This window comes from Hydractinia symbiolongicarpus, chromosome 12 (genome assembly GCF_029227915.1).
Source record: "Hydractinia symbiolongicarpus strain clone_291-10 chromosome 12, HSymV2.1, whole genome shotgun sequence".
In the NCBI taxonomy this organism is placed as follows: Eukaryota; Metazoa; Cnidaria; class Hydrozoa; order Anthoathecata; family Hydractiniidae; genus Hydractinia; species Hydractinia symbiolongicarpus.
In genome coordinates this window covers 22521067-22535560 of record NC_079886.1, presented here as the reverse complement: position 1 = coordinate 22535560, position 14494 = coordinate 22521067, and the positions used below count along the sequence as shown (strand labels likewise).

The window sequence follows — 14494 nt, the reverse complement described above, 5'->3', positions numbered from 1 at the left end:
GTTATTTTGCTATTCCATTCCTGGACCTTGGTACTAATATATCTACCATTTTTAACAGGTGAGATCGTGAATTCACTACCATACAATTTCTCGATCCTGGCTAGGATGATCTGATATTTATCCAGCCATTCTTGCATATCAAATGACATGGTAAGCGAAGATCCATCATCGTATCTGGTGCACCATTGCTATATAGACCTCGCGGTGTTATGATTAGCAACGATGATATCTTGTTGTTATGGTTATAACCAATGACAAAGCGCTCATCCTTGCCTTTGTTGGCTTGGATTGCTGAGTACGATATTCTCAATTTGAACCTCGTCAATATCGAGCACAGTTGGTTTACTGTAGAAATCCCTCGTCTCTACGGAGTCATTGTAAAATTTGAACATCCTTTATTATAATAACCAGGGTCCAACTAAGAATTTTTACAAATACACCATCAACCGTTGTGCGTTATATGCATTATATAGTGCCGCCAACACAGCATTTTCCCACATATAACTAGCCTTCTTCCACAGGAGCATCTATCATATTTATCAAGTTCAATCTCGCATTCGTCACACAACTCAGTCACTTATTATTAAAGGCTTTGGGTAACCATGGCTCTGAAACGATCTGGAACATATTCTATGATCTTAGGATATTCCCGAACTGCTCGGTCACACATTTCTTGTGTCTTGAAATGATCGGGTACTAACATTAATGTCCAGGGATGTTCACGAACTACGGCAGTACACATTTCCTGTGTCTTTAAATGATCGGGTACGAACATTAGTGTCCATGAATCAGCACGGACTATTCGATCAGGCGTTATTAGGTGATCATTAATGGACATCTCCTTTATTATATAATTTTTTGATTCCAACCAACAATTTTTTCTAGCACGGTCATGATAATTCTTACTTATATTCTGTATAATATGAATATATACTATTATATATGATTTAATATGAGTTTGTGTCAGTTATTGGCATTTATATATCATATTATTTTGTGTTGGTTATTGGCATTTAGGGAATTTCCTTGATGTGCGTGCGCTGTCCCAGAACAGACATTTCTCTATCTCTCCGTTGGGCTAGCTGGCTGAATGGTTTACGCCTAGTAAGATCTGCCAATGGTAGTAGAAAAACACGTTTAATGTTAGCGCTGCCAAATCCCGGATTACTGGAGCATTTCTTGATATATAATAGTGTTTGACTTCAATGCTTACAGAGTCATTTAATTGATGGGCAGAGAATGCACATCTTTCCTTGCAGAAAAACGGAACATGCCCATTTCGATGGTTGGATGGATGGTTGGATGGATGGATGGATGGATGGATGGATGGACGGACGGACGGACGGATGGATGGATGGATGGATGGATGGATGGATGGATGGATGGATGGATGGATGGATGGATGGATGGATGGATGGATGGATGGATGGATGGATGGATGGATGGATGGATGGATGGATGGATGGATGGATGGATGGATGGATGGATGGATGGATGGATGGATGGATGGATGGATGGATGGATGGATGGATGGATGGATGGATGGATGGATGGATGGATGGATGGATGGATGGATGGATGGATGGATGGATGGATGGATGGATGGATGGATGGATGGATGGATGGATGGATGGATGGATGGATGGATGGATGGATGGATGGATGGATGGATGGATGGATGGATGGATGGATGGATGGATGGATGGATGGATGGATGGATGGATGGATGGATGGATGGATGGATGGATGGATGGATGGATGGATGGATGGATGGATGGATGGATGGATGGATGGATGGATGGATGGATGGATGGATGGATGGATGGATGGATGGATGGATGGATGGATGGATGGATGGATGGATGGATGGATGGATGGATGGATGGATGGATGGATGGATGGATGGATGGATGGATGGATGGATGGATGGATGGATGGATGGATGGATGGATGGATGGATGGATGGATGGATGGATGGATGGATGGATGGATGGATGGATGGATGGATGGATGGATGGATGGATGGATGGATGGATGGATGGATGGATGGATGGATGGATGGATGGATGGATGGATGGATGGATGGATGGATGGATGGATGGATGGATGGATGGATGGATGGATGGATGGATGGATGGATGGATGGATGGATGGATGGATGGATGGATGGATGGATGGATGGATGGATGGATGGATGGATGGATGGATGGATGGATGGATGGATGGATGGATGGATGGATGGATGGATGGATGGATGGATGGATGGATGGATGGATGGATGGATGGATGGATGGATGGATGGATGGATGGATGGATGGATGGATGGATGGATGGATGGATGGATGGATGGATGGATGGATGGATGGATGGATGGATGGATGGATGGATGGATGGATGGATGGATGGATGGATGGATGGATGGATGGATGGATGGATGGATGGATGGATGGATGGATGGATGGATGGATGGATGGATGGATGGATGGATGGATGGATGGATGGATGGATGGATGGATGGATGGATGGATGGATGGATGGATGGATGGATGGATGGATGGATGGATGGATGGATGGATGGATGGATGGATGGATGGATGGATGGATGGATGGATGGATGGATGGATGGATGGATGGATGGATGGATTTAATGCTCCTTTTGAGCTACGCGGACCCAATTAATAGGGCCTGCGCTCCACTAGACAACTCCCGGCAATATCCAACTGCCCACACAGTGTGCCATCTCCCACTTTCCTTCACATGGCTTGGATTAACCCGGGGCTATGGTACCATTTACTCGCCCACGTTGAATTGCCGTCAAGAGGAATCGAACCCCGGTCTTCCGCACAGAGTACGAGAGCTATAACCACTAATCTACGGCGCCATAGAACGAAAATATAGGAACGCTTGCACCTAAATTGTACCCCAAATGACTTCGAGAAATATTTTTCATCATCTTTTTACGCTTTTCACTTTTCAACATGTGTTTTCTTGTATTTAATTCTATTTTAAATCAAAGGTTTTTACTATATCTTTAGTGTTTATTTCAACTCATTACCGGAAAGTCATAATAACTGTACATTTTTTAACTCAACATTTTGAATTCGCCAAATTTTTTTTGTTTTTCGTGGAATTCACAAAACTTTTTCTCAGATAATTCGTCGCTAAATTCGTTTTTTACAGTTTACCTCGTGGGAATCTTCCATAAATTCTGTGGAAAAATCTATGGCGATACGTATTTCCGTGATAACTAATGATATCTAACAGAAGAATCTAAAAAAGAGAATCGGTCAAATAAAAGGCATTTCCTGTGAAGCAAATGTGGGTAACGTTTTCCTATTGTATTCAAGCAATTACACTTTTTTTTACAAGAAACAGGCATACAAAAAGGCTCAAATGGGCAAAAAACTAAGAAACATCTAAGAAACATGGGCAGGCTCAGAAAGGCAAGAAACAATTTTTTTAGACATATTCTTCTCCAAAAACCAAAAACTAAACAGAAAGCACTAAATGTCAAACAAATCAAAAATGTTTCCATCATCTGCACCCTCTTCTCAACCTCGAACCCAGGGCCTGTAGCGTTTTTTGATATAAAGATGAACGCGCGTGTTTCATCTTTATATAAAAAAACGCTACCGGACCTGGGCTCGAGGTTGCCCTCTTCTTCCAGCATATCGTTTTCTTTATGTTTTTGAAACAATTGAGACTAGAAAACAAATAAGAAACATTTGAGGTTTTTTTCTCGAAAAAACTAAGAGACATTGAGCCTAAGCCTAAATACATGTTTCTTGTAAAAAAAACAACGTGTATCTGAACCTTTTGAGGCGATGGAATGTGTTAATAGCATGATGCAATTGCGGATAGTGCAGATAATTATTTTATTATCCTGATTGACAAAATCGTTAGAAAGAACCTTGTGGTTGGAGGACTTTTAGTAGGTTACCTTAGCAACACTATTGGCAGTAAATATAGTAGATGCCCGAGAATAGCGAAAGTCGAGAGGGTTTGAGAAAGTAACGTCTGAGGTATTAATTTGTTCAAATGGCAGTAGATGCCACCTCAACAGCCTATTCTAAAGTTAAGTCGTACGAAACACTGTTAAAACAGCAACAAGATGTAGTAAACAGTGTTCGTTTATCTTGTTCTCCATCGCGAGATAAAGAAAGGGTACATGTTACGGTAGAACTGGCATGTCTTATCAACCACTGATGATGACGTTGGAGTTGTTTAAGAATAGACAACAAAGATATGTTTAAAGGACGAGGTACCAATCCTACAAAACTATGGTTCAATGCCGCGACCACTTTACACAGAGTTAAAGCAGTACTTGCCTAGTATATGGTTGATAATTTATTATAAATCAGATAATAGACACCGCTCACAGTTGTGGGCAAACGAGATAAGACACTTAGACTGTGTTGACTACCGCAAGTGTTTAATAAAAAAATGTTTGGAAGGGTATCGTCGAAGAGTATTTTATATATATATACAATTTGCTGGTGTATTATCCTCCTTTTTAATAACTATATCTCACATTTTCAAAATCGAGCCGGAGTATGTTGCGATTTAAAAAGGCCTAAAAGCGGTGAAACACTATTCTATATAAATCGAATTCGACAAATTGGATCGTGTGTCGTGTAAAAATCGTATCCATTCGGCATGTTCGGACTTGTCGAATTTGATTTTTAAAAAGTCGGACCAGTTTACCCATTTTAATTAATCGAAAGGTTTTGAGCCGAATAAAAATGCTTATAATCTGTACATTAAATGTGCGTTCAGAAAAATGTGAGTTTCATAAACATTAAGAGGACTTTATAAAACATTTTTCTTCGAAAATGGATATAACTGAATTTAACGAGATTTTCACTTGTGAATGGATGTTGGAATAAACGCTCTGGAGGGTATTAAAGGGTCTACGGAACGGCTGCCGGTTTTCGACTTTAGTGACTTCCACAAAAGTCGAGCTGATGGCGGCGAAAACAAAAATGGCTATTTTTCCGGCATGTATGTAATTTACAGACTCAAACATATACATATATCTAGAATTTTTATCTTCTCCAGCCTTGGTCATGTTTTCATCTAGGATAAGTATTGCTGAAATACTTCTTTGTAACATACTTTTCGAAAAAAATATTGAACCAGCAAGCAAAATGCGCTGGTCTGTTCATTTCGCGAAACGCGTTTGCCGGATTTTTCAGGATATACGGAATGTGAGCATTTTAACCGGTTCGTAGCCCCTTTAACAGAAGACATCTAAAGAAAATTAAAATGTTCTTCTTGATCTAACCGAAATTCGTTTAATAAAGTATCTAAATTAAGTCTTTTCTGCAGCCATTTTTCTGTCCACATACGACGTTTCCGATTTTTTCTTAAATTTTTGGTTGCTTAAATAGTAAGTGCAAAATCAGCGAGTTCATCTTCGTCTTCGCTCTCTAAAGACATTTTTATCGAAAAAAAAATATTAAAAATTTGTTTTTGTATATCACCTGTCAAATTTCGATTTATTTTAATGCGCAATGTAATTTCGACAAATCGAATTCGATTAATTGGATTAATTGGTATAATATCCCCTTAACACAATTTTTGAGCTAAGAAGTTTATTAGGCTTGGTTGGCTATTTAAAATTTCATTATGACCTGTCAAAATGTTCAGAAAGTAAATAAGAATCAGCTAAGGTAAAATAGGAGAAAGATTATCAAAAGTCACTGGTTACGTTGTTGCCTTACACGCTCAGTCCACGATTACTTGCTTTATATACTTCATGCAGATACCTCTAGATAGGGTCTCGGTTGTGCGTTGAATCACATGCAAAGTGCTTCGATTTATTTGTTTTGGAAGTCCGACATTGAACAGTACAGAACAAAAATACTAAAGTTCAAATTTAGAATTTCTTTATTTAAAATGTCGGGCCATTTCTGTGCCTACCTGTACTATTTACCACGCTTTCATGTTAAAACTGATTTAAACTTGTTTGCATACCAACTGCAAATTTAATGCAACACGTCAGCGTTAAGAGAGAAGAACTTTAAACCAGGAATTCAGAGTGCAGTTACATATGCTTGGAGTCGTTTTCCTCTTGTCAGTAAAGATAGCCCAGAGTGCCCCCACTTCTATACTATGGAACGGGTATTTGATGATAGATTAAACAGGAAAAAAACAGTAAGACCTGGACTGCATCCATTAATTCTGATACAACAAACTTTGAAGACTTTAAAAAAAGATACTCTTCATAGCAGCAGGTGAATCTTTGAGATAATTTAAAGAAATGAGGACCTGCAGAAGTCTCATTAGAGAGGCTGAAATTCTTTGTCATGTTCCACCAAGTAATAGATTTACGGATAGCTAGTATTGCCTTTAGAACTTGTAGGTGCAATCGCATTGAACAAGCAAACGAAGCTCCGCTGACCAAATGTAGAAATGTCGTATTCCTGTGTAAAACAACAAACACTAAATGCTATGCTCCTATAAACTCCATCGATTTAGTATCTACCTTTATCGAGCATCGATTTCCACCATTTAGAGACTTCAAATGAGTGTTAAGACTATTCATTCGTTGTCGTTGACAATTTGGTTAAGTTTACACAACAAGGAAAAAAAACCCGAAAACAGAGGCAGAACATCTTTTTACAATAACTTTATAAGGCGATGGATGATAAGACCTGGAAAAGTCGTGAACATTTAACTTTAGTTAATTTCTTTTTCTAGTATATACAGTAGACGTCCGTTAATTCGAACACACAAGGGACTAAGTTATTTGTTCGAATTAACGAATGTTCGGATTATCGGAAGTTCAGAAAAAACAAGAATTTTAAAAAAAAGGTTTTATGCTAATATAACTTTACCTTATAGTCAGAAATTTTCGCGACATTTTAATTTCGCGATAAAGATTTTGGGACAATTTCGCGATTTTTATTTTTGCGATTCGTTGCCTTGAATTTTTTTCGCGACATTTACTTTTCGCGAAATTCATAAAGTTACGGAGTGGAGGAAACACAAAATATGATTTTTAAGTACGTTTTTCTACTCTAATAATGGCATCTGTAAAAGGAAACTTTTTTCATAAAAGGCCAATGTTATAATTAATAAGGTAGCGGAAGAACCTTTATTTTTGATCAAGCGAGGATAGTACAACCTTTCAAACTTGCCTCGGTGTTTACCTAAATAATGGTATTGACGTTTAAGGAAAATGTCGAAACGAAATCCCATACTGTCTTTTAGACCCATGTCCTCCGACCTCTTTTGGCCTTTGGTATCTGGTAAGAAATGTCACTAGGGATAGAAGAATTAAAACTGAAGAGGTTTTATAGGTGTAAGAGTTAGACAGGAAAGTTTAAAAAAAGAGGAAATTTCATAAAAAAGGAGATCGATGATTTATAACACAAAATGCTATTTAGGTTAACAGGCAAACCACCATCTGAAATTGTGTTTAAAAGTGCATTTCTTCCTTGATTTTCGCGGCTTTTATCAAACTAGGTATCACCAGAATTATTTTGTTGCGAAAAATTTACGTCTGCTTCTAAAAAATAAAGAAAGAAAGAAAATATTTCGCGGTTTTTATCTACGCGATTTTGTCAATTAATTTTTTTTTGTGCCATTCTAATTTCGGGAAAATGCCCAAAAATCGCGAAAATCGCGAAAATTAGTTGTCGCGAAAATTTCTGACTATAAGGTATCAACTTTACTGCAACTTTTTATAAAAATCTTTTACCGTTGTTTGCTTGGCGATGGGCAAGGTTTCCAAATTCCTTGTAAGCTTTATTCTTTCGGAAATGCCTATTTAATTAATAAATTAAAGAAATTTTGCAACCATATGCATAAAAATAAATAAAAATAAAATCGTATTTTTTATTTTCCCATAAGGTTTTATTTATCGATACACAAAAGTTTGAATTAACGATCATAATAGGACTTGGAACTAAAAATATTGTTAGAATTAGCAGAGTTCGAATTAAACAGCTTTAAATATAAGACTTTATTAAACCAAACTCAAGGGACTTGGCCATTTGTCCGAAATAACGGAACGTTCGAATTAAGCGGCATTCGAATTACCGGACGTCTACTATACTTATTATCTTCTGCGGACTTCCCTTTGTTCTTGCTAATAGCGCTTGCCAAACCGCTGGTTGTAGCCGAAGAAACAATTAAGCAAGCATTTTGAAAAGTATTTTACAATTTTTATGTGTCTATCTCTTTCATCTTGTAGTCTTAACCAACTCAAAAAAGACTGTGATGAAACAACGATTCACCACATCAAACTCTCTGTCAGAAGTTCCGGACTACATAGTAAATCCAACTTATTAACAAGATCAAAAATATTTTTCCCTGTCAAATTGCCACTTTCTTGGAAATTTCTCATGAACTACTTTTAGGCTGTTCCCTAAAACATCAATTAATTCACCTGTTTCCCCTCTTCCATAGCAGATACTTCTTCCTATCAAGCTGAACTTGTTTTGGTTTTCTTGATTTAAGTTTAATTTTCATTTCGTTGTTGTATTCTTAAAATGACAACTTCTATATGTAATTCAGATATTGTAATTTGCTTTCCTTCTTTAGTTGTTCTTTTTTGGATCTTCAAGTAAAAGATGATTGGATACAACCTGTGTAGCTTTTCTTTAATAATGATTTTTGGAGAGAAAAAATAACCGTCCAAAAGGTTTAAATTTTTTTTAACCTGATAAACACTTTAGAAACTTTAAAAGCTTTGTGTCGAAATCTTTACAAAAAGAAAATTTTGCGGTTTTTAAATAATTCGTGAACTTAAATTCCCCAAAACACTAAGTTTTTTTATAACCCGCAAAAAAAGAAATTATGCGGTATTTTTTAGCTTTTTATCAGATCGCGTTGATATTACGATAAAGTGCAGTATCAAAAATTAAACTTCTCAGAGTTTAAGTAAATGATCACTAACATTCACCTAAAATTAGAAAATCTGTAAATGCTATTTCTCGGTATAAATATGCATAGTATTTATGAATTCATGGCGTTATTGGCCCAACCAATGATAGCAATGTGGCATTATACAGACCAGAAAGTACCGTATTTCTTCTGGTAAGAGACTCCCTCAAATACTACACCCACTTCTAATTGTAGCCCCCTTATAGAGGTCTGTTGTATAGATGAAAGACCTCCTCAAATACTAGCTCTCTTCTAATTGCAGACGCCTTTTAATTTAGGCCGTTGATTTGTACCGTCCATGACTTAGAAGTAGGGGTAGGAAAATACGTACAAAATTATTGGACCAATAAAATTTTATTTTTTGATTGTTAACTTAAATCTGTAAGTTTCTTCTCATTCAGCATAATTCCTTGACGTTTTTTCTTACTAATACCAGCAGTAACAATGTACAGACACGGGACAACAAGTCCTGACAATTGATGTAGACTTGGAAATTGACTCAGACAATGATATTACGTAAAAACATTTACATAGAGTGAAAGCAAAAGTTAGAGAAAAAAAGAGTTTGTGACATAACTTTTATTTCGTTTACCTTTATTAACCTCATTCTAGGAATAATATAATCCCTCTTATACTAACCCCTTTTCAGAGATGTCTTCATGTAATAGAAGATGGGTCTTATATTAGAGGGAATGCGGTATGAATTTTAATTTTATGTATGTCAGCCTTTTAACAAACTACGGAGCTTAAAAAGAAAAAAGTGGTTTTATCTGTCAAATTTAACTCATTCATTAAAAAGAAAAAAATTGAGTTCTATACATGCACACTCCTATGTTTAAATTAATTGTTTGAAATGAGAAAAAACGATTTTACAAGCACTTCTTAGCCCCTAAAGTCTATCTCTAATTTCTTTTTCCAACTTCATAAGCAGTGCATCAAAATTTTTCCTTTCCTCAAAATTCATATTTTTCTCGATACTTTCCAAGTATTTCCCACGTTTTCCATGAAATACCGCGCTGCTTGATGGAGATTCAAAAACGTCTTTCTTCACCTTTCTATTTCCTTCAAGAAAATCCAGCAGTAGATCTCTTTTTCCATGAAACACGCTTGTGCTACTCGGGTTCCCTGCTTCATTCATTTCTCTTTGTTCCCCACCATGCTGTCTAAATGTGTTTCTTTTCCCATGAAATATAGTGGTACTGCTCGGGCCGTCCGCTTTAGTTCTCTCCTTATTTTCGTCACCATGAAACACTGTGGTCTTTATACTACCATGGCCCCAAAGAGCAGATTTCGCGTTCGATGTTACGCCATTTGTATGGTACGCGCTTCGCTGCAATATTTTTAATATCGCATCTCGATAATAGTCATTTGGGGCAATGTTTCTTTTGTTGTTGCGACTTCTTTTATTGCCAACGCTGATGTGATTTCGCAACTCAATGTACTTTAGTAGTTCAGATGCTGTTCTTTTCAAATCATCTTGCAAGGTTTGTGTTCTAGTGTGCCATTCTCTTCTTTCATTTCTATGAGAAGCATCGAGCTGTGACAAAAGCCGATCAACTGTGTCATAGCTGCTCTCCACCGCTTGCACTATAATTAGTAGTAGTAATACAAATATTAACATCAGTGGCTAAAGAAAGTCCAGTTCTCAATTAGTCAAAAACAGGCACAATTTAGGAGAAACTTACCACAAGTGAACACTAGTAAGTGTGACCAGAGTAAAGTAAACATCCACATTGCTAATCTACAAAGAAAAGGAAGGATGTCATTTTCCAAGTAAACACAGCAGACCGAATATAGCAATTTCGTTCCCAGAGCTTTTTTTTACTTTTTTTTCACATATTAGAAAGCAAAAAGGAAGTCCTGTGGACGAGATTTAAAACGTAGAAAAATCGCAAATTGCTTGTCAACACTTATCTAATTTAAATTGATTTTATATTTAAACGATATTTGTTTTTCTAAGTAGCTACTTAATGTGTTTTAAACTTTTCGTTGGACTTTAATCAAGCATTCTTATTTCTTTTTCTTTAAATTTATAAATTGTTATACAACAGTACATTGCACAATATACGTGACGCTCTAAATTGCTATGAAGTCATCTTGGTTTTTTAAAAGGAAATGGAAGAGCTTTGGACGGAATTACTTCAGATTGCTAATATTTGCAAGCAAAAGACAACAATGTTAACAATGTAGTGCTGTCAGCCCATTTGGTGACATCTACTGACCGCTAAACAGCTCGTGTGGCAGGCAAGCAAGTTAGAGAATTACCATACGTATCTCTGGCGGTAATGTAACATAGTTACAGTCGGAGGGGAGGAAGAGCAAGCCATTAGAATGGAACCCCCATGGACATTAAAACTACCGTTACTTACTTACTTTACTCTTATATTAAGTTGTAACTTCTGTGTTCAGTTACTAACCGAAATAATAACAGGATAAGAAATTAGAGGGAAAAATAATATAACAATTTTGTTTTGATAACAGTCACAAAAACATTTAAGAATGAGGAACTAACATAATGATATCACATGCAGCCTCTTAAATCACAAAAAATGGAATAACAATTTCTTGTCTCTTCAACTTTGTCTCCAGAACCTGTTTTGTTAACCCCTTAAGTCTCCCACAAGAGGTTGGACAGCAATAGGTCCTTAGTACTAACCGTCTTGGTCACTACTGCTCTTATACAATTAAAAAAATTTGATCATATAAGAGCATTAGTTAGTTCAGGTGTTTTAGGTATTACCGCATAAAATAAACTTACCTACCCGCCAAATTCCGCAGACATAATTCGCACCTATAAACCATGAACGGAAATGGCTATTTGGCTATTTTATGATACGGCCGAACAGTATCACTTGGCCAGCACTCTGCAGCTTTTTTTATAAAGAGGTGTGGGGTCGAGTGAACAAAGTCGAAAATGCGTTGCACATTCTACAATGTCCGCAGGGAACAATCGACTTCATGATAAGAAAATGTCCAATAATCGAAAATTCAGGTGTCAAGTCAGTAAAATTAGTATTGTTTAAAATCTTGTATCTAACCAAATAACCTAAGATCTGAAATTCTTATTTCGCTGTTTGACAAATGAGTTCTGAAGTGTGAACGTTACGAAATTTCTCTCTCTTTCCAACCAGCTTATTTCCAGGGATGTAGCCATGTCTACCTTAGGTAACTGTTTACAAATGATTTGAGCTAAGCAAAAAACCTCATGCTCCGCTGACTAGTTGGCTTGTTGTTCAAGTAATGAACAAATACAGATTTTGTAAAACAGCAAAAGTAAGTATGTGCAAAGAACAAATTTTCTGGTAATGTCCAGCTATGCTTTACTTTAAAAAAAATTCAAAATCAACCAGAGAGTACATACTTTTTGTTACTGAACGTATTCACCAAAGCAAGCCTGCTTGCTTTCCCGTTTCTTTCTTCTTTTGCTCAGTTCCAAAAAACCTTCAGTTCCAATCTGGTTGGATCGATTGTTAGGTGATGATGGAAGAACAGGTTCTGGACGCTTTTAACGATCCCTTCTCCTAAATTTTAAATTAAAGTAAAACAGAACTTGAAACCTGTCACTCTTCGTCACCTCTTCAAAGATAGCGTTCTCCGTGAACTGTGCAGTGTTCAAAATATTTAAAACATATTGGTGACTTTGATTTCTTTTTAAGTCTGTCAGAATCGGAAATGTGCAACAGAGCTATTATCCATTGACAGGAATCTCTCACTTGTATATTTATTCCTTTCTGTTTTCTATTGATATGAAAATATAAACCACTTATTTTCGTAACAGCAGTACGTTTAGCCGCTTAATAATTTATTTCCACATGTTTTTTTTCGCTACCATTCAACAACAAACTACTCAAAAAAAAGTCTTGTGTATTCCGCAAAACGATGGTATATTCACTGAAAAACTAACCGGGTTGCATGTGATTGGCTAAATGTTGTAGCATTTTAAGATATATTAATCCGAAAATGTTTTCCGGATAAAGCATCCTAACCCAAGAACTATCTTGCCCCGTGTTACCTTATATCAAAGAAACTTAGTGAGGTGTTTCCCAGTTATAAAGGTTGCTTATTTTCTGCTATAATTTTGTTTCGGAAACAATTTTTTAATAGGTTTTCTAAATAAGTTTTTTTTTGTCGCAAAAATGGTTATGTGTTTTAAAGTGGGGATAAATGTTGTATTAGATCAAATTACTTTGCTTTGGAAAAAATTTAGAGAGAACAGAAGAATTAACAGCTAATTATCACAAAAACGTTATTTTTCTTCTGTGAAACCCAATACTTTTTTGCCAGTTCAAACACATTAAATTTAGTTCTCGGACTTACTTGCTTAAAAAAACTCATTCTCATAGAAAAAGTATGCTATATGTTAAAGTGACGCAAACCTTTTAGGATTACGGGGAAAAAAATAATGTTCGTCTACCTATCTGTAACAGTGAATCGAACTTTATGGGTCATCAAGATTCACGTAAAAACAACAGATGCGAAACAATAAGATTTTTTTAAAGTATAACTTACATAATGATCGAGGTTATTCTAAAAATAGGAGATAAATAAGCAAGACTTGTTTCCAGTCCCCCATCCTAGTGACGTAGTTAGACTGATTTTGTTTTTGCAACGGTTAATATTGGATTTAACACAACAAACCAACTTTGCTTTTAAGCAAACTTGTTTTGTCGAATTCGTCATACAAGCAGATATTTTGTCAGCACAGGAAAAACCTTCGTGTAATTAGAGGTTTAATACTGTGAAGTGGTTGAATGTGAAGAACATCGTTTTGCGCCAGTGCTCATAAGCTGTAAAAACAACCTTTGTTTTTTTTATTTAGCTTAAACTTAATTATTAATTTTAAGGCCCCTTGACTAAAAGAACAATTTACGTTGTAAGCTATTTCTTTTTGACGCGTTTCACAGAATTTGACTTCGCGGATTAATTTTATGGTCACCTTTCTGTGTAGCTCATATTTAAATTAGCGGGCCTAAATCGCCAAGAAGTATTTAGGGATAGCTGAGAATCCGTGATTTTTTATCACGGTTTTCTTTCTTCTTACCAGCATGTAGTCGTTCTGGCTGGCATGTCACCGCTAAGTAACTTTGGAAAGATCATCGCACACAAAACACATCCCTTTTCACAACCTTGACCTCCGGGCTTTTTGTCTCTTTTTTATAATAAAATTTCCCTTATATCAAAAAGAAAAAAAGCTCTGGGATCGAGGTTGCCGTTTTAATTAATTCTACAAAAAAAGTGTTGGCAAAGGTGTCGTTACATTGCAGTTAATTCAAACTTTCTTATGAATACAATAATATAACTTCGTGGTCACACGAACATTCCCCTAGAAACTAAAATCCAATTTTAATCTTACTGGGAAATGAGGCATGGTGTCACACGCCAATGCTATTTGCGCACATGTTCTACTATGCTGCTTACCTCTTCGGACAGGAATAAGAAAACATACTTTTAATTTCTTAACTTTGAGGGATTACTGCTAAGCAATCATAGCATCTGCTCCAAATATTAATTTTTTTTTTAAAAATGTATGTATGGACAATATTCGTGATTTTGCAATACCAGCTAAGCTTTGCCTTAAAGTGCAGAACCAATATAGACTCGT

The 14494-nt window shown here is 36.3% G+C and overlaps 1 protein-coding gene across 1 annotated transcript; it reads right to left on the bottom strand.

Annotated features, from left to right (window-relative positions):
- Positions 1-9386: 9386 nt before the first annotated feature.
- LOC130622565 (uncharacterized) lies at positions 9387-12663 on the bottom strand. Its single transcript, XM_057438033.1, has 3 exons — positions 12254-12663; positions 10578-10633; positions 9387-10479 (listed from the first exon to the last, which is right to left on the bottom strand). Exons 2-3 carry the CDS (start codon positions 10624-10626, stop codon positions 9782-9784), a joined length of 747 nt encoding a protein of 248 aa, XP_057294016.1. The 5' UTR covers positions 10627-10633; positions 12254-12663; the 3' UTR covers positions 9387-9781.
- Between the last annotated feature and the right edge of the window lie 1831 nt (positions 12664-14494).